The following is an 18,801-nucleotide window of genomic DNA, read 5'->3' on the forward strand; positions in this document are numbered from 1 at the left end:
TTCTCACTGCTGTCTTCACGTAGGCCAGGGCTCCAAAGCCCCAGGGGAAATCTGCCAAGGAGGACTTGTGCTCAGTCCTGTCAACCTGTGGGTAACAGGCCTTTTGGCGTTTCAGGATTTCCATGGAGCTGTCATGAGGACCTTGGATGACATGGACCATGAAGGCAGAGACACATTGGCCCGGGAGGAGCTGAGGCAGGGCCTGAGCGAACTCCCAGCCATCCACGACCTTCACCAAGGCATCCTGGAGGAGCTGGAGGAAAGGCTGTCAAATTGGTGAGCAGTCCCTGGACCCCCAGGCTCCACTTTTGTTGCATTGAGGGAATGGAGACGGATAAAACACCACCATATGAAATGGTATCTCCATTTGATGGATGGGAAAGCTGAACTCAGAAGTATTAAGTCATTTGCTCAAAGTAAAACAACTGTGCAAGGGTTGAGCTGGGATCTGCATGCAGGGATATGACTCCAGGCCCCCGCTTCTAACCCCGCATTGGTTACAAGGCTGAGTTCTCACTGTCCCATCCCCATCCCTGGCTGCAGGGAGAGCCAGCAGAAGGTAGCTGACATCTTCCTGGCCCGGGAGCAGGGGTTTGATCACCACGCCACTCACATCCTGCAGTTCGACAGGTACCTGGGTCTGCTCAGTGAGAATTGCCTCCATTCTCCCCGGCTGGCAGCTGCTGTCCGTGAATTTGAGGTGGGTTCCCTGGTCCTCTGAGACCCTGCTGTAAGGATGCAGGGGTTGAGGTGGGCGAAGGGCTTAATGCAAATCAATGGGACATCTTGGTAGGTCTGGGGATGGGGAGCAGACAGGGAAGACCTGGCCAGAGGGATGAGAGGATGACCCATCAGGAAGGAGAACCCAGAATCCAGAACATCCGCTGTTGGGCAGCAGATGACAGTGCAGTGAGCACCACCCACAGTAAGGGTCTCGGGTAGTTTTCTTGTCTCAGTTGAAAAGCACCAACCAAGCCAGAGCCCCAGCCATGGAGTGTTCAAGGAAATTCCCAACACTAGCCACGAACTGGGGATCCAGTTTTCCTGGGCAGAAATATGGGGAGCTTTCCTCCATTGCTAACATTAAGAGTAGAGCAGGGACTAGGAGAGGCTTGATACTGAGTGTAGCACCAACTGGGAGCATGATGGAGTGAGCAGTTACAGCAGGCCGGGCTAATCCGGGAGGGCTTCCCACAGGAGGAGAACCTGGTTTTGGAGATGAGGGAGAAGTTCAGCTGGCTCGGGAAGAGGTGTGGATGGGACAGTGTATGTGGGCTGCTGTGAGCCTGTGTGCTCAGGAGGGGTTTCTGATAAGGTTTTTCCTCCCCTGTCTTGAGAGCAGCAGAGTGTACAAGGAGGCAGCCAGACTGTGAAGCATCGGCTGCTGCGGGTGGTTCAGCGCCTCTTCCAGTACCAAGTGCTCCTCACAGGTAGGCCCCCCAGGAGGTCAATGGGGATTGAGGTGGTGGGGCAGGGAAGGCCCCTGAGGAGGGGTGGAGGGGACTGTGGCGACCTCACCTCTGACCATGGCAGGCAGGTGTTGGGGAAGGGTGGCGTCTGCCATCACCTTTCCCTCTAGTTGAGCTTTGAGCCCCCTCAACCACCTCCTGCCACCTTAGAAAGCTCCCTCCAGTGGCCACCCCCCTCGTAAAACACAAAAACCCAATGACACCCCTCCCCAGCTTGCACTTCCTCCCTGCCTCAGCTGGCCATCTCCTCATTTCACTGAAGCCACACCTGTCAGCAGAGTCCTCCTTGTGGCCACATTAGTGGACATTATCAGCCTTGGACTTGCTGGACCCATGACCACTGCCTGCTTCTCGAGTCCTTTCTTCCCAGGGTTTCTGTGGTATACTGTCTCCCACTTGCCTCCCATCTCTCTGTCCCTTCTCTGTCTGTGCTGGTGGCCTTCCAGCCTCCACTGCCCCGTAAACATCAGAGCTTCTCAGGGCTCAGTCCTGGGTCCCCTTCCCTTCCCTTTCTATGTCTTTTCCCATATCTCTGCCCGCTGGAAACACCCATTCCTCTGTTCTGAGCTCCAGACCCATTTATTCAGCTGCCTCCCAAATGGACAAAGATCCCTGCCCTGGGAAACTGATGTCCTAATGAGAGAGATAGACAGTACATATGTAGGCATGGCTGTGTAATTCCAGGTAGAAACTGGCACTCCTCAAAAATACATTAGGGCCAGGGACTAGAGAATTCATTCTATTTATTGAGCACCTCCTATGCACCATTTCCCACACTGGATGCTGGAGATGCAGCAGTAAATCGAACAGCAAACTCAGTGACACTGTGGAGCTTACACCCTAGACAAGCAAATAAGAAAGACAAAAGATAAGGTATGTTAGGAACTCTTAAGAAGAATAAAGCAAGTTAAGGAGACAGAGGGAACAGGGCAGCTGTATTAGACTCAGCGATCAGGGAAGACCTCTCTGAGGAGGCGGCATTGGACAGAGATCTCAGTAAAGTGAGGACATGAGCCATATGAAGATCTGAAGAGAGTGCCAGGCAGAGGGAACAGCAAGTACAAAAGGCCCTGGGGTAGGAACAAGCTTGGCATGTTCAAGAAAGCCATCATGGCCAGAATAGAACGAGCGGATGGACAAGCGGTCACTGGGGAGGGGCTGGAGGATGTAGAGCTTCTTGAAGATGGATTCAGCTTGTTGTGTCTGTCTCCAAGGCATGGCCCAGTGCCAGGCAGGTGCTCAGTGGGTATCTGTTGGAGAAGTGAGGGACAAGCAGCTGTGGCAGCAATGCTGCCGGTGGTGCTGGGGGCCTGGTTTCATGCTAGCGTGGTTATCGTGATGGGGCCAGCAGGGGAGAGGGGGTAGATGCCTCACTCTTCTCGAACTTCCAACTCTGGCAAGAGAGGGGGTGGCCACAGCTGTGGGCAGAGGGTGCTGACCTCGCCAGTGGCTGACTCCTGGCTCTTGTCCTGCCAACAGACTATTTAAACAACCTTTGCCCGGACTCCGCCGAGTACGACAACACACAGGGTGAGTCCAGCATGAACACGGAGGGAGGTACTCGAGCCTGCTCTGCCTCCTTGCCCCAAAGCCTGGACCCTGCCCCAATTCCAAGGCCCAGGACATAGTCCCCTCCCCACCAGCTGGCGGGTTCTGTATATGACACGTCTGGGGCTGCTGTGAGAGCCCCCAGCTCTTCTGAGATGAGTCCCCCATCACCTCAGCTGTGGGGACATCCTAGGATGAGAGGACATCCCATTAGAGGGGATGGGGGGTCACCGGAATTTGGTGATTGGGGGGTGGTGCTGAGTCTGAAAAGCTCACTACAGTCTCCCTGTTTCCTCCCAATTCGATGTGGCCGTCCCTGTGTATCACCTGCCAGGGTGGTCCCTATTATATTCAGTTTATAGCCAGGGAAACTGAGACATGCATGACAGTGGTCAAATCGCTGTCAAGGTCACTTCGGCAGTAGTGGCCAAGCTGGGCTTGAGGCCTGTGACCTGACACTGCAGTGGAGAAAATTGATGCCCCTCATGCAATGGCCCAACTCCTGCTCTGTGTCCCTCCCCAGGTGTACTGAGCCTCATCTCCAAAGTCACAGACCGTGCCAACGACAGCATGGAGCAAGGGGTGAGTGCAGCCCGGTGGCCCCCTTCCTCAGACACAGGTTCCAGGCACCTCCCCACCAGCTCTGGCCAGCCTTCCGATGCCCACTCCTAGGGGCTGCAGGCAACCATCTCTCTTGTGGGACTCTGCAGAGAACCGTGGGTTCTGGCTCTGACACTTGATATGTGACCTCAGGCACTGCGTGCCCCTCTCTGCGCCTCCGGTTCACTGTTCAAACAATGAGAATGGCTGCAGACTTGTGGAGACCTGATAAGCAATGCCCCGATTGTGGTCTGAGGCCACCCACATCAGCTCCTGGGGTGCTTGTAAACTCCTAGTTCCTGGGCATACCTTAGATCCTCCCAGTCAGAGCTTCTGCATGTAGGACCTAGAGAGCTGCATTTTTAACAAGCACCCTGGGTAAATGTTAGGACCACAAAAGTTTGAGAATCACTAGTCCACTAGAATACGTGGCTCTAAGCACAGATCTGATTCTGACTGTGTGTGACTCTGTCTGTTAGACACTGGGTTTCTGCCAAAGAGGGCAGAGTTGATCCTGCATCCCAGCTTCATTTACGTGGTCAACAGGGTTACTTGCATCCACATGCTCACTGTCCTGCTAAGCTGCAGGCTTGCCAGTGCTCTGTGTTGAGAATGGTTCCAAGCCTGAGTCCTAGATCACTGGAAAAGAGTTCAGTGACCAGGTAGTCACGTCTTCTGCAGGCACAGAAGGGAAATGATGGCGATGTGTGCCGAGGAGGTGCTATGCTTTGCTGTGACAGAGACACAGGGCATGCGTACAGTGAGTCATCCACAGGCAGAAGAGGAGGGGAAATTGCATTTATTGGACACCTGCTATGTGTTAGACCTTGTGCTGTGTTGGGGACTGGAGATACAAGCCCTGGAGGAAACCTCCGCTTAGTGCAGTAATAAATATGTGGATACAAATGACCATGATAAATGTCATGGGAGAATGCCACAGGGTTCAGAGAAGGGAGGCGGCCCTTCCAGCCGAGGTTGCCAGAAGAGATGATATGGGCCAGGTGTGGTGGCTCACGCCTGTAATCCCAGCACTTTGGGAGGCTGAGGCAGGTGGATCACTTGAGGTCAGGAGTTCAAGACCAGCCTGGTCAACATGATGAAACCCTGTCTCTATTTAAAATACAAAACTTAGCCAGGTGTGGTGGCATGCACCCTTAGTCCCAGCTGTTGGGGAGGCTGAGGCTAGAGAATCGCTTGAACCCGGGAGGCGGAGTTTGCAGTGACCTGAGACCATGGCACTGCACTCTAGCCTGGGCGACAGAGTGAGACTCCATCTAAAAAACAAAAAGATGCTCTGGAGGTGTCCCCGTAGGGAGGATTTGCACACATGCCAGGAAGGCAGAGGGAGAAAAGGGGTGCCAGGAATTGCGGCTGGCCTGGGCAAAGAGATGGAGGTGGGACGGTGCATGCTGGAGTTCAGAGAGCCACCTGCCATGGCTAGGAGATGGGGACAGGATGGCAAGGTAGCACCGGAGTCCAGGGAGAGAGGTCGGGCTGGCTGGTGAGGGGTGGACTGAGAGTGGAGGCTGAACCAGCTAGGTGTGAATACATAGGCCAGTTTCCGGGCCGTTTTCTGCGTGGGTGAGACATGCCCTTTTAATCTAGTGCTCTCTTCTCTCACTCTGCTCTGAACTGACCTCCCTGCCCCTCCTCATTTTGGCCTCCTGTACATACAGTGAGAGTCCCTCAACACAGCCAAAAAGTAGAGTTGCTATGGGGTCCAGCACCCTGTCGAGGAATAGCAGCAGATGGGCTTCATTCTCCACATTTCCCTTTAGCCGGGGCTGCCTCTGCTTCCAGAGAGAAAAACTAGGTCAGGCAGGGATATGTCTTCCCTCCCACGGGGAGCTCGCACGTGCAGCCCCACCCGGAGGAGGAACCAGAGCAGCGCATGGCCAGACGCCCTTCTGGCTTTCTCTGAGGCTGAAGTTGGACGCCGTGCTGGGAAGCAGGGGCCAGCTGTGGACAGCTGCACCAGGTCTGCTCTGGACCACAGGCCCCTAGCCCATGCCTGCTTGGATGCAGGGGGAACTCTGCCTGGGACATTTACTCTTTTGCACTTTGGTGGTTTTAAGCATATTCACATTGTCATGCAGCTGTCACCCCATTCATCTCCAGAACTTCTCCTCTTCCCAGACTGAAACTCTGTCCCCGTTAAACTCTGACTCCTCATTCCAGTCCCTGCCCCAGTCCCTGGTAACCACCATTCTGCTTTCTGAAAAGACTTTATTTTTTAAAACAATGTTAAATTTACCGAAAAGATTGAGAAGATAGTACCGAGAGTCCCCATGTGTCCCTCACACAGTGTTCTCTGTTATGAACATCTTATATTAGTATGCTACATCTGTTACATTAATATACAAATATTGATACAGGATTATTAACTTAAGACCCTAGTTCATTCAGATTTCCTTAGTTTTGCCAGGTGTCTTGTTCTAGGGTCCCATCCAGGATCCCACATGCTGTTTAGTGGCTCTGTTTCTTTAGCCCCCGCTTTACTGCAGTAGTTTCTCATTTTCCTTGCTTTTGATGAGCTTGACAGTTTTCAGGCGTACTGGTCGGGTACATGGCAGGATGCCCTTCTGGTGGAAATGTCTGGTGTTTTTCTCATGATTAGACTGGGTGTATGGTTATTTGGGAAGAGGCTTATAGAGCAAGGTACTTTTCATCCCATCATATGAAGGGCACATACTAGCAACAGGATTTACCACTATCGATGTTGACCTTGTTCACCTGGCTAAAGTCACCTGGTGGCAGGTTTCTCCACTGTGGAGCTGCTCTCTCTCACCCCTGCCTTTTCTATGCCCTTTGGAAGAAAGTCAGTTTGTGCAGCCCATTCTTAGGAGCGGGGGGTTATGCTCCCTCCCCTTGAGGGCACCATATCTACCTAGGTTATGTGGAATTCTTCTGCCTGGGAGATTTGTCTCTTCTCCCTCATTGGCTAGTGTATCTAGTCATTATATATAAAGAAGTCATTTATATCAGTATATATATATGTGTGTGTGTGTATATATATATACTGATTATGGACTGTTATAATCCAACACTTCCTTATTTATTTTATTTCTTAAATTGTTTCAGCTTTGGCTGTTGGGTGTGTTTTCAGTTGGTTTCTGTGTCCTTTTCACATGGTGCCATCGATATACATTTCAGGGTGTGTGTGTGTGTGTGTGTGTGTGTGTGTGTGTGTGCGTGTCTGCGTTTTGAGGACTTCCTTGCTTTCTGGCAGTGCAAGGTGCTCCAGGATCCCGCACCTTGTGTATTTCCTGCCCCAGTCTTAGAATCAATCATTTCTCCATGGAGCCCTGGTTGCATTAATTGGATAATAATATTAGAAGCCAAGATACAGGCATTAGGTGCACTCACTGGTAATGTGGTATCATTTCTTTTACACCTCCTTAGCTGACAGCAAAGAAAGCCTTTGCATATGCCCATATCTGTAGATATTTCTGTACATAACCATCTGTATCTGAATATTAAACTAACCTTGAGTTTTATTTTGTTTTTTGTAGAGATTGAGGTGCCACTATTTTGCCCAGGCTGGTATCAAGCAGTCCTCTTGCCTCAGCCTTCCAAAGTGCTGGGATTATAGGCATGAGCTACCATGACTGACCTTTATTTATTTTTATTTTATTGTATTTTATGTATTTGTTTTTTATTGTGAGTTTTTACCAATGTTTCCCATTCTAATCATGACCATACTAGCCTCCTCCCTTGCCTATCTGTAAATTCTCACTCCAACCGTGAGAAGCCTCATTCCTACCACCCATTAATTTAATTGTTCAGTTTACCTTAATTTGTGAAAGATATTTTTCCTGGGTGTAGAAACCTGGATGGACAGTTTTTCTTTGCTGCCACTCCACTGTCTTCTGGCATACATCGTTCCTGGTGGAAAGTCTGCTGTGATACTCACGAGTGTCTGTCTGTGTAATGTGTCCCTTTTCTCTGGCTGCCTTTAAGATCTTCTCTTCTGATTTGAGTTTGGGAAGTTTGGCTGTGATGTGTCTGTGTGTGTTTTGTGGGGAATGGGGTGCTCTTTATCCAGTTGTGATTCTTGAGCTTCTTGGATCTGTGGTTTGTTGTCATTCATTAATTTTGGGAAATCCTCTTGGATGCTCTGTTCTTTTTCTCCACTCTATGTGTTTCAGTGTGGATTATCTCTGCTGATCTGTCTTCAAGCTCGTGGAGTCTTTCCTCAACTGTGTTCTGTTTGCTGCTAAACCCGTCAAAGGAATTATTTGTTTCTTATCCTGATTTTTTACTTTTAAAATTTCCATTGGACTCTCATGTATGGTTTCCATCTCTGCCAGAATCCTCCATCTGCTCACAGCTGCTGTTCACCTTTCCCACCAGGTCCTGTTACCCACCAGTCAGAGCTGCTTTAGGGTCTGACGGCTCGGACAGCTGTGTTCCTTCTTCAATCTGGTTTGATGCAATGCTTTCTTCTCTTGAAAATGAGTTGGGGTTGGGGAGTTTTTTGCTTGCTTTTTTGTGTTCCTCATAACTTGTTATTGAAGGCCAGGCATTATGAGTAGAAGCACTGTAGAGACTGAGGTAAACCGTATTTACCCCTCAAGGTGGGCAAGCCTCTTTTTGGTCATGGCTGTTCACGGTAGGATACAGGGCAGTCGGGTCAGTCCAGTCAGCACCTGATCGGGGTTTGGGTTTTGCTGCCATGTCATCAACCTTCAGTGACTGCCAGGCTTCATGTTCCTCCAGTGGGGGCTGCTGTGACCTGTGGGGTAGGCCAGAAAGCTTTTCTTTCATTCCTGCTCCATATTCAGCTTTTAGCCCTCCCTGCACCACACGAAGGCCCTCTCCTCATGCTCTTGCCCTTCTCAGAGGCAGGCTACTGCCCCATGTTACTTAGTGCTGGGCTTATGGTGGACACATGCCTCCATCTGAAGCAGGGCCTGTGAGCCAGGCTCTCACAGCATTCCTGCCCCTCCCCTCCATGGCAGATGAGCTCTGTGGCTCTGTGGCTGGCCTTAGACAGGTTTCTGGCCATCCCCCAGCAAGGTATTGGTGCATAATACTGGATCCAAGGGGTTACCACCCCCCTCCTATGGTGCAGCTTTTGCTCTCTTTCCCTGGAGCAGCAGATCTTTTCCTGGACTCTGGGGGTGGGGGGTCTCCCGGCCTCCCACCGGAACTGAAGCCTTGCATGAGAGAAGGCCTGAGGAAGTGGGCAGGGCTTTGCATGTGGCCCCGCCTTGCCCTGGTCTCTCTTGGGGGCACGTGGCAGAGACTCGTGGATGAGAGCTTGCGATTGAGGACAGGTTCCCTCGGGTCTGCAGCTCCCCATTACTCTAAACTAGCACCAGCCCATACTTGTCCTTTAAGAATTCATTAACATTTTCGCTGCTTTCTTCTTACCTTCCTTTACACCAGCCACCTCTGCCTCCTGTGTGTCGCCAGAGGTGTGGCAGTTCCTGTATCTCAATCCTCCATGGACAGGCTTGCCGGGCGGAACCTAGTTCACTTGGTTGCCTTGTGACCCCAGCTCTCCCACAGGCTGAAGCAAAGTTATGATTTTGAAGGTTATCTGGCTTTTTCACGCTACAGTGAGAGCAGTGTTCTCTTGTACTTCCTGTATCATAAGTCGAAATGGAACCACAATTACTCATTTTTTACTGCATAGGATTTTATGCCCAAAACCATAGATAATGGAAAGGACTTTTCAGGGCAAATTGTCTACCCACAATGCTCACCTTACAACTTTAGAACCTGCCCTGTGAAAGGTTCAAGGGGCACCTGCCCACAGGGTGGGCGCTTGTTGTATCTAGGATTATAGGGTGCTGTGCAGAATATACAGGGGGCCTGTCATTTTACATTTTGTGGCTAATCCAGTGAGGTACTGACAGGGCACACTTATTTTTCTAACCATGAGGCTCCACAGAGTGTGGACCCAGTTTCCTCCACAGGTTTTATGGGCTACCAGCCAGAAGGGCATGAGGCCAGCCTTGGGTCCGGTGAAGTCCCCATGCTCCAGGCCTCGTGAGGGACATAGGCTTAGAGAGCGTAGGAGCAGTTTTCCAGAGAAACACAGGGATGCTGGACTGCACAGCGAGGCCAGGCAGCTGGTTCCACAGCACACAGAGCCATGGTGGTGGCTCCCTGCAGACCCAGGCTCGGGTCCCAGTCCTGCCTCATACAGGAGGTTGGATTTGGGGCAGGCCTTTCCGGGCTTCATTTTTGTCTGAAACAGAAGCAATGCCATGGCTTACAGAGGAGATAAGACGCCTGGAAGGGGCCCTGACCATCTCCCCCTCACCCCATTCCCACCCACAGGAAAACCTGCAGAAGCTGGTCCACATTGAGCACAGCGTCCGGGGCCAAGGGGATCTCCTCCAGCCAGGAAGGGTGAGTGCCGCCGCCATGGGCAGGGGCAGAGGGTGGCTGGGCGAGGCTCCGATAAGCCCCATTGTTCACTGGGCTGGCCCCAGACAGGCCTGGCTGCAGGTGCTGTCTACCCGTGGAGGGCAGGCAGGCGGGTCGGCGTGGGCTCACTGGATTCTCCTGGCCGGGGCCCTCAGCTACCTTCCCTGGGGTTCTCCACCCCATGTGTTGCCTGCAGAGCAGTTAAAGACTCAGCGCCAGTTTTTTTCATGTTGCCTGTGGCTCTCCTCACTTCTAAGAAGAGGAAGCACCAAGTATTTTCAGTGCCAAGTTGCTGGGAAAACAGAAAATGATCTCCCAAGAGCAAGCCCCTAGAAAACTTCTTAAAGATAACATTCTTGAAGAGATAAATTCACTCTCTTTAAAGCTTCCAAATGGAAAATGTAAAACTCAGCTTAAAAACAGTAAAAAGTATGTTCATTACTAGTTATGTTCCATAAAGGACAAGAGACAAAGGAATGAAAGTGCATGCTCAGGGGAATTTTCCTCGAGGTTAGCAGATGTCTTATGGGACTGAGACGCTGTCAAGTTACATTTAGTATTTTGGCCAGGGTCATGAGTTTGGTAAATTGTTTCTTAAACATCTATTTGTAGCTCCAGAATTAAGGGGACTGTAGCGGCTGTTCCCAGGTCTTTGGCTGTTTTAGACCTTCAGAGGCTCTGTTCTGAACGGACTCCTCATGGGTACAAGCCAAGGAGGGAGTCATGGCTTGGACCACCCAGAATCCTGAGAGAGACAGTCTTGAGCACCATGATCCCAAATGTTGAAATCCCAAAAGATCAAGATCCCAAAAATATAATTCTGGAAAAAATAATTTAGAAAAATATTTAAAAGATATTTATATTTTGAAAAAGGGAATTTATGGGGCCGGGCGCGGTGGCTCACGCCTGTAATCCCAGCACTTTGGGAGGCTGAGGTGGGCGGATCACGAGGTCAGGAGTTCGAGATCGGTCTGGCCAACATAGTGAAACCCCATCTCTACTAAAAATACAAAAAATTAGCCAGGTATGGTGGCCTGTAGTCCCAGCTACTCAGGAGGCTGAGGCAGGAGAATCGCTTAAACCCAGGAGGCAGAGGTTGCAGTGAGCCAAGATCGTGCCATTGCAGTCCAGCCTGGGCATCTCAAAAGAATAAATAAATAAAAAGAAATAATAAATAAAAAGGGAATTTATTTATTTATCTTTTTTTTTTTTTTTTTTGAGACTAAGTTTAGCTCTTGTTGCCCAGGCTGGAGTGCAGTGGCGTGATCTCAGCTCACCGCAACCTCCGCCTCCCAGGTTCAAGCAATTCTTCTGCTTTAGCCTCCCGAATAGCTGGGATTACAGGCATAAGCCACTGCCACGCCTGGCTAATTTTGTGTTTTTAGTAGAGACGGGGTTTCTCCTTGTTGGTCAGGCTGGTCTCACACTCCCGACCTCAGGTGATCTGCTCACCTCGGCCTCCCAAAGTGCTGGGATTACAGGCATGAGTCACCGTGCCCGACGGGAATTTATTTAAGAAACATAAAAACACAACAGAATACTTCATAGGCCACTTTATACAATAAAATAGGCACTAAGAACATACATAATTTTGCAAGCATAAGTGCTGCTGTATGCTAACAATAGTTCCATGGGTGAAACAGTCATAAGCACACAAACCATATTCAGAAAAGAAAGGTCAAATAGGGAAATGTATCAGTGTATGTCACTATGGTTAGTAATTGTATGCACCCAGCCTTATAACTGTGGTCATCTGAAATACCATAACAAATAACCGAAGGCTTTTGATGAGCTCAGTTAAAAATTGTGATGGGTCACCACAGTATATGCAGCCACCCACAGAGCTAAGATCTCAGGAAATGTTATCTTTCACAAATGCAAATGTACAAAAAGGGTATCTCCATTCATTGAGGAAGTTTGTGTTTTTAAGTACATACACAGTACTTACACACAAATTCAACATTGTGATAATGCACTTTTCTTTCTTTCTTTCTTTCTTTCTTTTTTTTTTTTTTTGAGACAGAGTCTTGTTCTGTTGCCCAGGCTGGAGTGCAGTGGCATGATCTAGACTCACTGCAGCCTCTGCCCCCTGGGTTCAAGTAATTCTTCTGCCTCAGCCTCCAGAGTAGCTGGGACTACAGGCACGCACCATCACACCCGCCTTATTTTTGTATTTTTAGTAGAGATGGAGTTTCACCGTATTAGCCAGTCTGGTCTTGAACTCCTGACCTCGTGATCTGCCTGCCTCAGCCTGCCAAAGTGCTGGGATTACAGGCATGAGCCACCGCATCTGGTTGTAATAATGCACTTTTCAGGAAGCCACATTTTTTTTTTTTTTTTTTTTTTGAGACGGAGTCTCGCTCTGTCACCCCGGCTGGAGTGCAGTGGCCGGATCTCAGCTCACTGCAAGCTCCGCCTCCTGGGTTCCCGCCATTCTCCTGCCTCAGCCTCCCGAGTAGCTGGGACTACAGGCGCCCGCCACCTCGCCCGGCTAGTTTTTTGTATTTTTTAGTAGAGACGGGGTTTCACCGTATTAGCCAGGATGGTCTCGATCTCCTGACCTCGTGATCCACCCGTCTCGGCCTCCCAAAGTGCTGGGATTACAGGCTTGAGCCACCGCGCCCGGCCCAGGAAGCCACATTTGAAAAAAAAAAAAAACATAAAATGAATTAGAACCCCGTAAAAGTCTATATACAGTTTATACCTCCAATATTGGAAATGATGCAGAATGTAATACAGAGCATGGTGAATTGCTTTGCCAGGTTTCCAGGTGTTCCTCAATCCAGTCAGGTTGATGCCTAAAAATTAACCATCACAAGTCCACCCCTTGTCAGCTTGGCCCCCCTCACGCATCTCCTTAAATCATACTTAATTTCCAAACAAAGATAACAACAGGGTAATAATTCCACCTAACATAATACAGCTCTCCTGTGATTGTGATTTTCAGAATTTTGTGAGTGTTTTGTTTTTTTGAGACAGGGTCTTATTAAGTTGCCCAGGCTGGTCTTAGACTCCTGAGCTCAAGGAATGCTTTCGAGTAGCTGAGGCTACAGACACACGCCATGGCACCCAGGCTGATTTTTGGAATTTTTGATGTTAAGGATTTTAGACTTTTGAGATTTAGACTTCAGGGATTATGACATTCAGGGTGGTGTCTTTCAGGACTACGATCCCAGCCCTGCTCTAGCATATACAGCACTTCTCTTGTGAGCAGGGATTTATCTGCTAGCTGCTCTCGGGTTCTCTGGGAGGCTTTATGATTTAAGTTTCCACCAGGGGCCTTCCCCACACCCTTGTCAGGGGCATCAGCCTGACAGCCCAGTTCTGCTTCTCTCCCCACAGGAGTTTCTGAAGGAAGGGACGCTGATGAAAGTAACAGGGAAAAACAGACGACCCCGGCACCTATTTCTGGTAAGTGCCTGGTCCCCAAGCCCAGCTCAGGAACTGTCAAGTTCTGTGAGGTTTTCTAGGGCCCTTATTCAAGGACAAGTGGAAGAGGGTGAGAGGAGAGTAGAACACAGCAGAAATTTGGGGGTGAGGATCATTCCAGACAGCTGAGAGCTTCACCCTTGGACACCACAGCCTCCTGCTCATTTGTCATTTGCATGATTTGGAGTGGAATGTTAGCAAGATGTAGTTGCCCACATCCCCACTGTAGATATCTGTCAACCACCTTATCTAACGCTCAGAGAACCAAGGTCCAGAAAGGAAAGTCACTGTAGCCAGGCCTCCCGGGAGGATGGTGACAGAAGCCCAGGAAGGAGCCAAGGGTTGTGACCCAAGTCCTGCACTTTCTCTACTGTGCAGGAGACAGGACGTGATTTAACATTTTTGCTTATGGACAGCTGGAGTCTTGCATACCAGGGACTGTGCAGGCCTAGGGTGTAGCTGTATCGGCCTTAGTGGCTGTTGAGTGCCCCTGTCCTGAGACCCCCAAGTGGCCATTCCTTTCAAGCTCTCTGCTGGGCACAGTTTTTCTCTTGCTCCTGCACTTCTGCTGTCATTCGTTGTTCCTGTCCGCCATGGCTGCCTCTCCCAGCTTCCTCATACTTCGTTAGAGCACCGTGGCAGTGGGAGAGACAGGCTGTGGTACGAGTCTACAAACTCTCTGTTCCAGGCGTTGACTGAGCACCTCGTGTGTGCTGGTGCTGGAAACAAAGAAAGAAAAATCCCAGGTCTTGCCCTCAGCCATCAGAGTCTAATGGGAGGGAGAAGCAAGCAGACAGCCCATTGTAAATGCAGAGTTATGAGCGTGATATGGAGGGAATCTCGGGTGCAAAGAGGACTAAGGAGGGCCGGAGGTAGAGAGAAGAGGAGCCACAGCCACGACAGCGCTGCCGTGTATGGAATATCTGCTGGGTGCGCACGCTGTGCTCAGTGTTTTATATGTTTCCTGAAGAAAATTCTACCCGAGGTCAGCCCTGGAGGAAGGATGGAAGTTTGGCAGGTGCACCAAGGAAGGGCATTTCAGGAGAGGGAAGGGCCTAAGCAAAGGATAGAGGCATGAGGAGTGTGGTGTCTTGGAGGAGCTCTGTGAGCCTCAAGAAGCCTTTGTCTGCAGCCAGACCCTTCTGCTCCTGAGTGGGGTCTTCCCCATGCCCCAAATAGGCCCTGCCCATAGAGGGGCCACTTGAGGGCTGAATTCCAGAGAGAGCTGGTGGCGCTGGTGGAGAAATCCTGAGCCTGTCTAGGAAGTATGTAGCCTGCAGTGCTGGCAGGGTGTGCTGGGCCCGGATGACTGGTGGCCTCAGGCTCTGCATGAGGCACTAGGTGACCCAAGTCCAGAGTCTCCCTTCCTCCCCTCCCTCCTAAGAGCTGTTTCTTTCCTCCCATGAGAACCCCTCACTCTGGCTAGTCGGTGCTGCAGTGAGTGAGATTTAGCTGCAGGCAAGAGGAGAGTGGACCCCCAGGGGGAATTTTGAGAGGGATCTGAGAGCCAAGCAGCGTGTGGTTTAGATTTGGGTTCTCAGAAGGATTTCAAAGCCCCCGCAGATGCTTGAGTCCTTTTCTCTAGGTGTTTTGTTTTGTTTTGTTTTGTTTTTAACCTCTGTTTAAACACCTCTAGTGTTGGGAAACTCACTGCCTGCTGTGACATTCATTCATTCTGCAGCTTATTATCCATCTCCTGTGTGTGCCAGGAACTGTGCTGGTGTGTAGACATGGCCTCTGCCCTGCTGTGCGTCTTGGAGTCCAGTGGTGGAAGACATTTTTTTTCCATGTTAGACAAGTCTCAATTTTAAAAATTCTCGGCTGGGCGCGGTGGCTCATGCCTGTAATCACAGCACTTTGGGAGGCTGAGGCATGTGGGTCACTAGGTCTGGAGTTCGAGACCAACCTGGCGAACATGGTGAAACCCCATCTCTACTAAAAATACAAAAAATGAGCCAGGCATAGTGGCGGGTGCCTGTAGTCCCAGCTACTCAGGAGGCTGAGGCAGGAGAATGGCTTGAACCTGGGAGGCGGAGGTTGCATTGAGCCCAGATCGCGCCACTGCACTCCAGCCTGGCGACAGAGTGAGACTCCGTCTCAAAAAAAAAAAAAAAAAAAAGATCAGGTGCAGCGACTCACGCCTGTAGTCCCAGCACTTTGGGAGGCAGAGGTGGGCGGATCACAAGGTTAGGGGATCGAGACCATCCTGGCTAACATGGTGAAACCCCGCTTCTACTAAAAATACAAAAAATTAGCCGGGCGTGGTGGTAGGCACCCGTAGTCCCAGCTACTCAGGAGGCTGAGGCAGGAGAATGGCATGAATCTGGGAGGTGGAGCTTGCAGTGAGCCGAGATCACGTCACTGCACTCCAGCCTGGGCGACAGAGCGAGACTCCGTCTCAAAAAAAAAAAAAAATTCTCTCCATTGAGGAGAGATCCCTGAATGTAGGGGCAGGTAATGAGCCAGACGGAGCTGGTTAGATCCTGCCCCCTGGGACACTTACTTCTTCTGTGACCCCTGGACAACTCACAGACATGTACGAGCCTCAAGTTTCCCACCAGGAAAAGTGGAAAGACTGGGTGGTTTTGAGAATTAAATTCCTGGCATTTAATTACGTGCCTGGGAGGTAGAAGCCACTTATCTGATAGTAGTTACAACAGTTTCTCCCTTCCCACTGACAGTTGTTCCATGGGACACAGGTCCTCCCTCTCTATCTAGAGCTACAGATTTCATCAGCTCCCTGCCCCAGCACAGCCCTGCAGGGAGTGGGTCCCTGTGAATTCCCCCTCTTCAGGATGCAAAAGGGAGGCCATACATGATGGCAATGGGGAGGCAGATAGACCAGATGCAGACCCCAGCTCTGACAGCGACTGGTGTGAGACCCATGGGCACATCCCATTACCTCCCTAAGCCTCAGCTCCCTGATGTTTAAAACAAGGGAAGCAGTGAGGCGGCAGATGGCACAGGGTGGAGCTCTGTCTTGGCCCCTCAGCCATTTACATCTGGCCACCTCTTCTGGCCACGCCCCTCTGATCTCTGTGCCTCTCCCAGGGACCTTGAATGCCAGGAACAGACACAGCAGCCTGGCTTTCCCCAATCTGTCCTCACCCCATCCTCTACTTCATCTGTCCCTGGTCTTGGCTCACTGGCCCTCACACACCTGAGGCTCTTTGAGAAGGGTGCCAGCTCCTCCCCTTCAAGCCAAGCTCAGGTAGCACTTTCTATGGAAGCCTAGCTGCCACCCCCGCTTCCCCTTCCCCTCCTCCTCCTCTAGCCCTGCTTTTCCTCTACCCCTCGCTCCCCTAATCTGGCATGGCCCTTTATCAGAACATCTCCTTCCCTCAGGGATAGGCCTGCCTCCCTCTGATTACCCCGCCATGATTAGGCCATAAGCTGCACAGTCTGAACCTGGGTCCTCTTGTTCCTCTGGCTCAGTGCAGCCCTTCCACTGAGCAGTGTTGATAACTGTCTAACGGAGGCATACATGGGAGTAGGGCGGCCCGACAGGTGCTCAAGCCAGGGAGTGCCATGGTGAACAAACACACTTAGGAAGAATTTTTCTTCCTCAAAGGTGCCAGTTTCAGAAAATAATCTGAACTGCAGAACAGAGTTGGGGCATCTGGGCGCCCGTGCCCAGCAGTTTTATTAGACTGCGGAAAGTGTCCCACCAGGCCCCGAGGTCCCTGAGCTGCAGGTGGGGCTGCCCCCTGGTGGCTGCTTACAGTGGGAAGCCCCCCCTCCCCATTCATGATGGGCTCTTCCTCCTTCCTCCAAGCTGGGGCTGTAAAGCATGTACTTTGAAGCAGGCAGGAGAGCCATGGGCAAATTAGGAGGCAGCCTGATCCTGAACCGTGAAGGAAACCTTAGGGTGCTCATGACAGTTGCCATGGCAGCAGGAGCTTGAGGGTCCATCACAGAGAGGCTGGGGCTGCTCTCCCGAGTGACACAGGTCAGTTCTCTGAGGCTGGGAGGGTTCATGGGCAAGGTTCATGAACCTGTGCGCAGGTTCACTGTGAGAGCAGCCCTGACATTCCCTCCCGAACACACTGGAGGGACACTCATCAAACCGTACCCCTGGCTTCACTACCTGCTAGCTGTGACCTCAGGCATGACCTCTGGCCTCTCTGGGCCTCAGTTTCTCCCTCTGGGAAATGGGGATGATGATCATGGTGCCTGCACATTAGTACTGTGGGAGTGTACATGAGGACTGTGGGAGTGAAGTCAGGGGTTTAGTCCAGCCCCTGGTGCAGAATCAGTGTCAGTGCACCATATCGCCTGTCACTCTTAGAAGGCAGGGCAAGAACAGGGCTTCACAAACTAGAGCTGCAGGTCAACGCCAGCCAGATGCCAATTTTTGTTGATAAAGTTCTGTTGGAACACAGCCACATGCATTCTATCATGGGTCGTGTGTGGCTGCTTTGTACGGCAGCGGAGTTGAGGGGTGGAGGCAGAGGCCTGAAACATTCAACACCTGGCCCTCACAGGAAAGTGCGCCAACCCCCACCTACTCCAACTCTGTTGGGACACAGCAAGGCCCAGAGAGAGGGAGGGGTTCCTGAGGTCCCATGCGGGGGGTCAGTGGTGGGCCAAGTCTCCTGCATTGCCATGGCTGGAACCTTGGAGTCCCGAGAAGAGCTAGCTGTGGGAAACCTCATTCTGTTCCCTCAGCAGGCTGTGTCTATCCGGGGAAAAGAAGTATTCATTCTGACTTTTCACATGCATTGTCTTGTTCCGTCCTTACACACCCCTACTTCATGTTTTCCTCCATGCCTGCGGGGCTCTCCTTGGCTCATGTCAGCACCATGCGTAGAGGACTTGCCTTGGTTCACACTGGCGCCATGTGTCCAGGACTTATCCTGGTTCACGTTGATGCCATGTGTCCAGAGCTCACCCTGGTTTATGTTGGCACCATGTGTAGAACATTCACTTTGGTTCATGTTGGCACCATGTGTGTAGGGCTCATCCTGGCTGATGTTGGCGCCGTATGTCCAGGGCTCACCATAGTTCATGTTGGCAATGTGTACAGGGCTCACCCTAACTGATGTTGGTGCCATGTCTGGGGCTCACCCTGTTTCATGTTGGCACCGTGTGTACAGGGCTCACTTTGTTTCACATTGGTGCCACGTGCACACGACTTTCCCTAGTTTATGTTCCCAGGTGGAAAGGGCTCCCCCTGGTTGATGTTGGCGCCATGTGTACAGGGCTCCCCCGGTTCATGTTGGTGCCATGTGTACAGGGCTCCCCCTGGTTGATGTTGGCGCCATGTGTACAGGGCTCCCCCGGTTCATGTTGGTGCCATGTGTACAGGGCTCCCCCTGGTTCATGTTGGCTCCATGTTTAGTGGGCTTATTCTGGTTCATTTGGCCCCATGTGA

The 18,801-nt window shown here is 51.1% G+C and overlaps 1 protein-coding gene across 1 annotated transcript in view; it reads left to right on the forward strand.

The window, feature by feature from the left end:
* The window catches only part of LOC105477759 (FYVE, RhoGEF and PH domain-containing protein 5), a 124,680-nt gene that overhangs the window by 87,121 nt on the left and 18,758 nt on the right, over positions 1-18,801 (forward strand). The window contains exons 6-12 of the mRNA XM_011734481.3: positions 116-276; positions 544-700; positions 1,343-1,430; positions 2,949-2,999; positions 3,541-3,599; positions 9,909-9,980; positions 13,341-13,409. Of these exons, the coding sequence (XP_011732783.2) occupies positions 116-276; positions 544-700; positions 1,343-1,430; positions 2,949-2,999; positions 3,541-3,599; positions 9,909-9,980; positions 13,341-13,409 (657 nt within the window). The remainder of the gene's footprint in view (positions 1-115; positions 277-543; positions 701-1,342; positions 1,431-2,948; positions 3,000-3,540; positions 3,600-9,908; positions 9,981-13,340; positions 13,410-18,801) is intronic.

This window comes from Macaca nemestrina, chromosome 2 (assembly GCF_043159975.1).
Source record: "Macaca nemestrina isolate mMacNem1 chromosome 2, mMacNem.hap1, whole genome shotgun sequence".
Taxonomy (NCBI): Eukaryota; Metazoa; Chordata; class Mammalia; order Primates; family Cercopithecidae; genus Macaca; species Macaca nemestrina.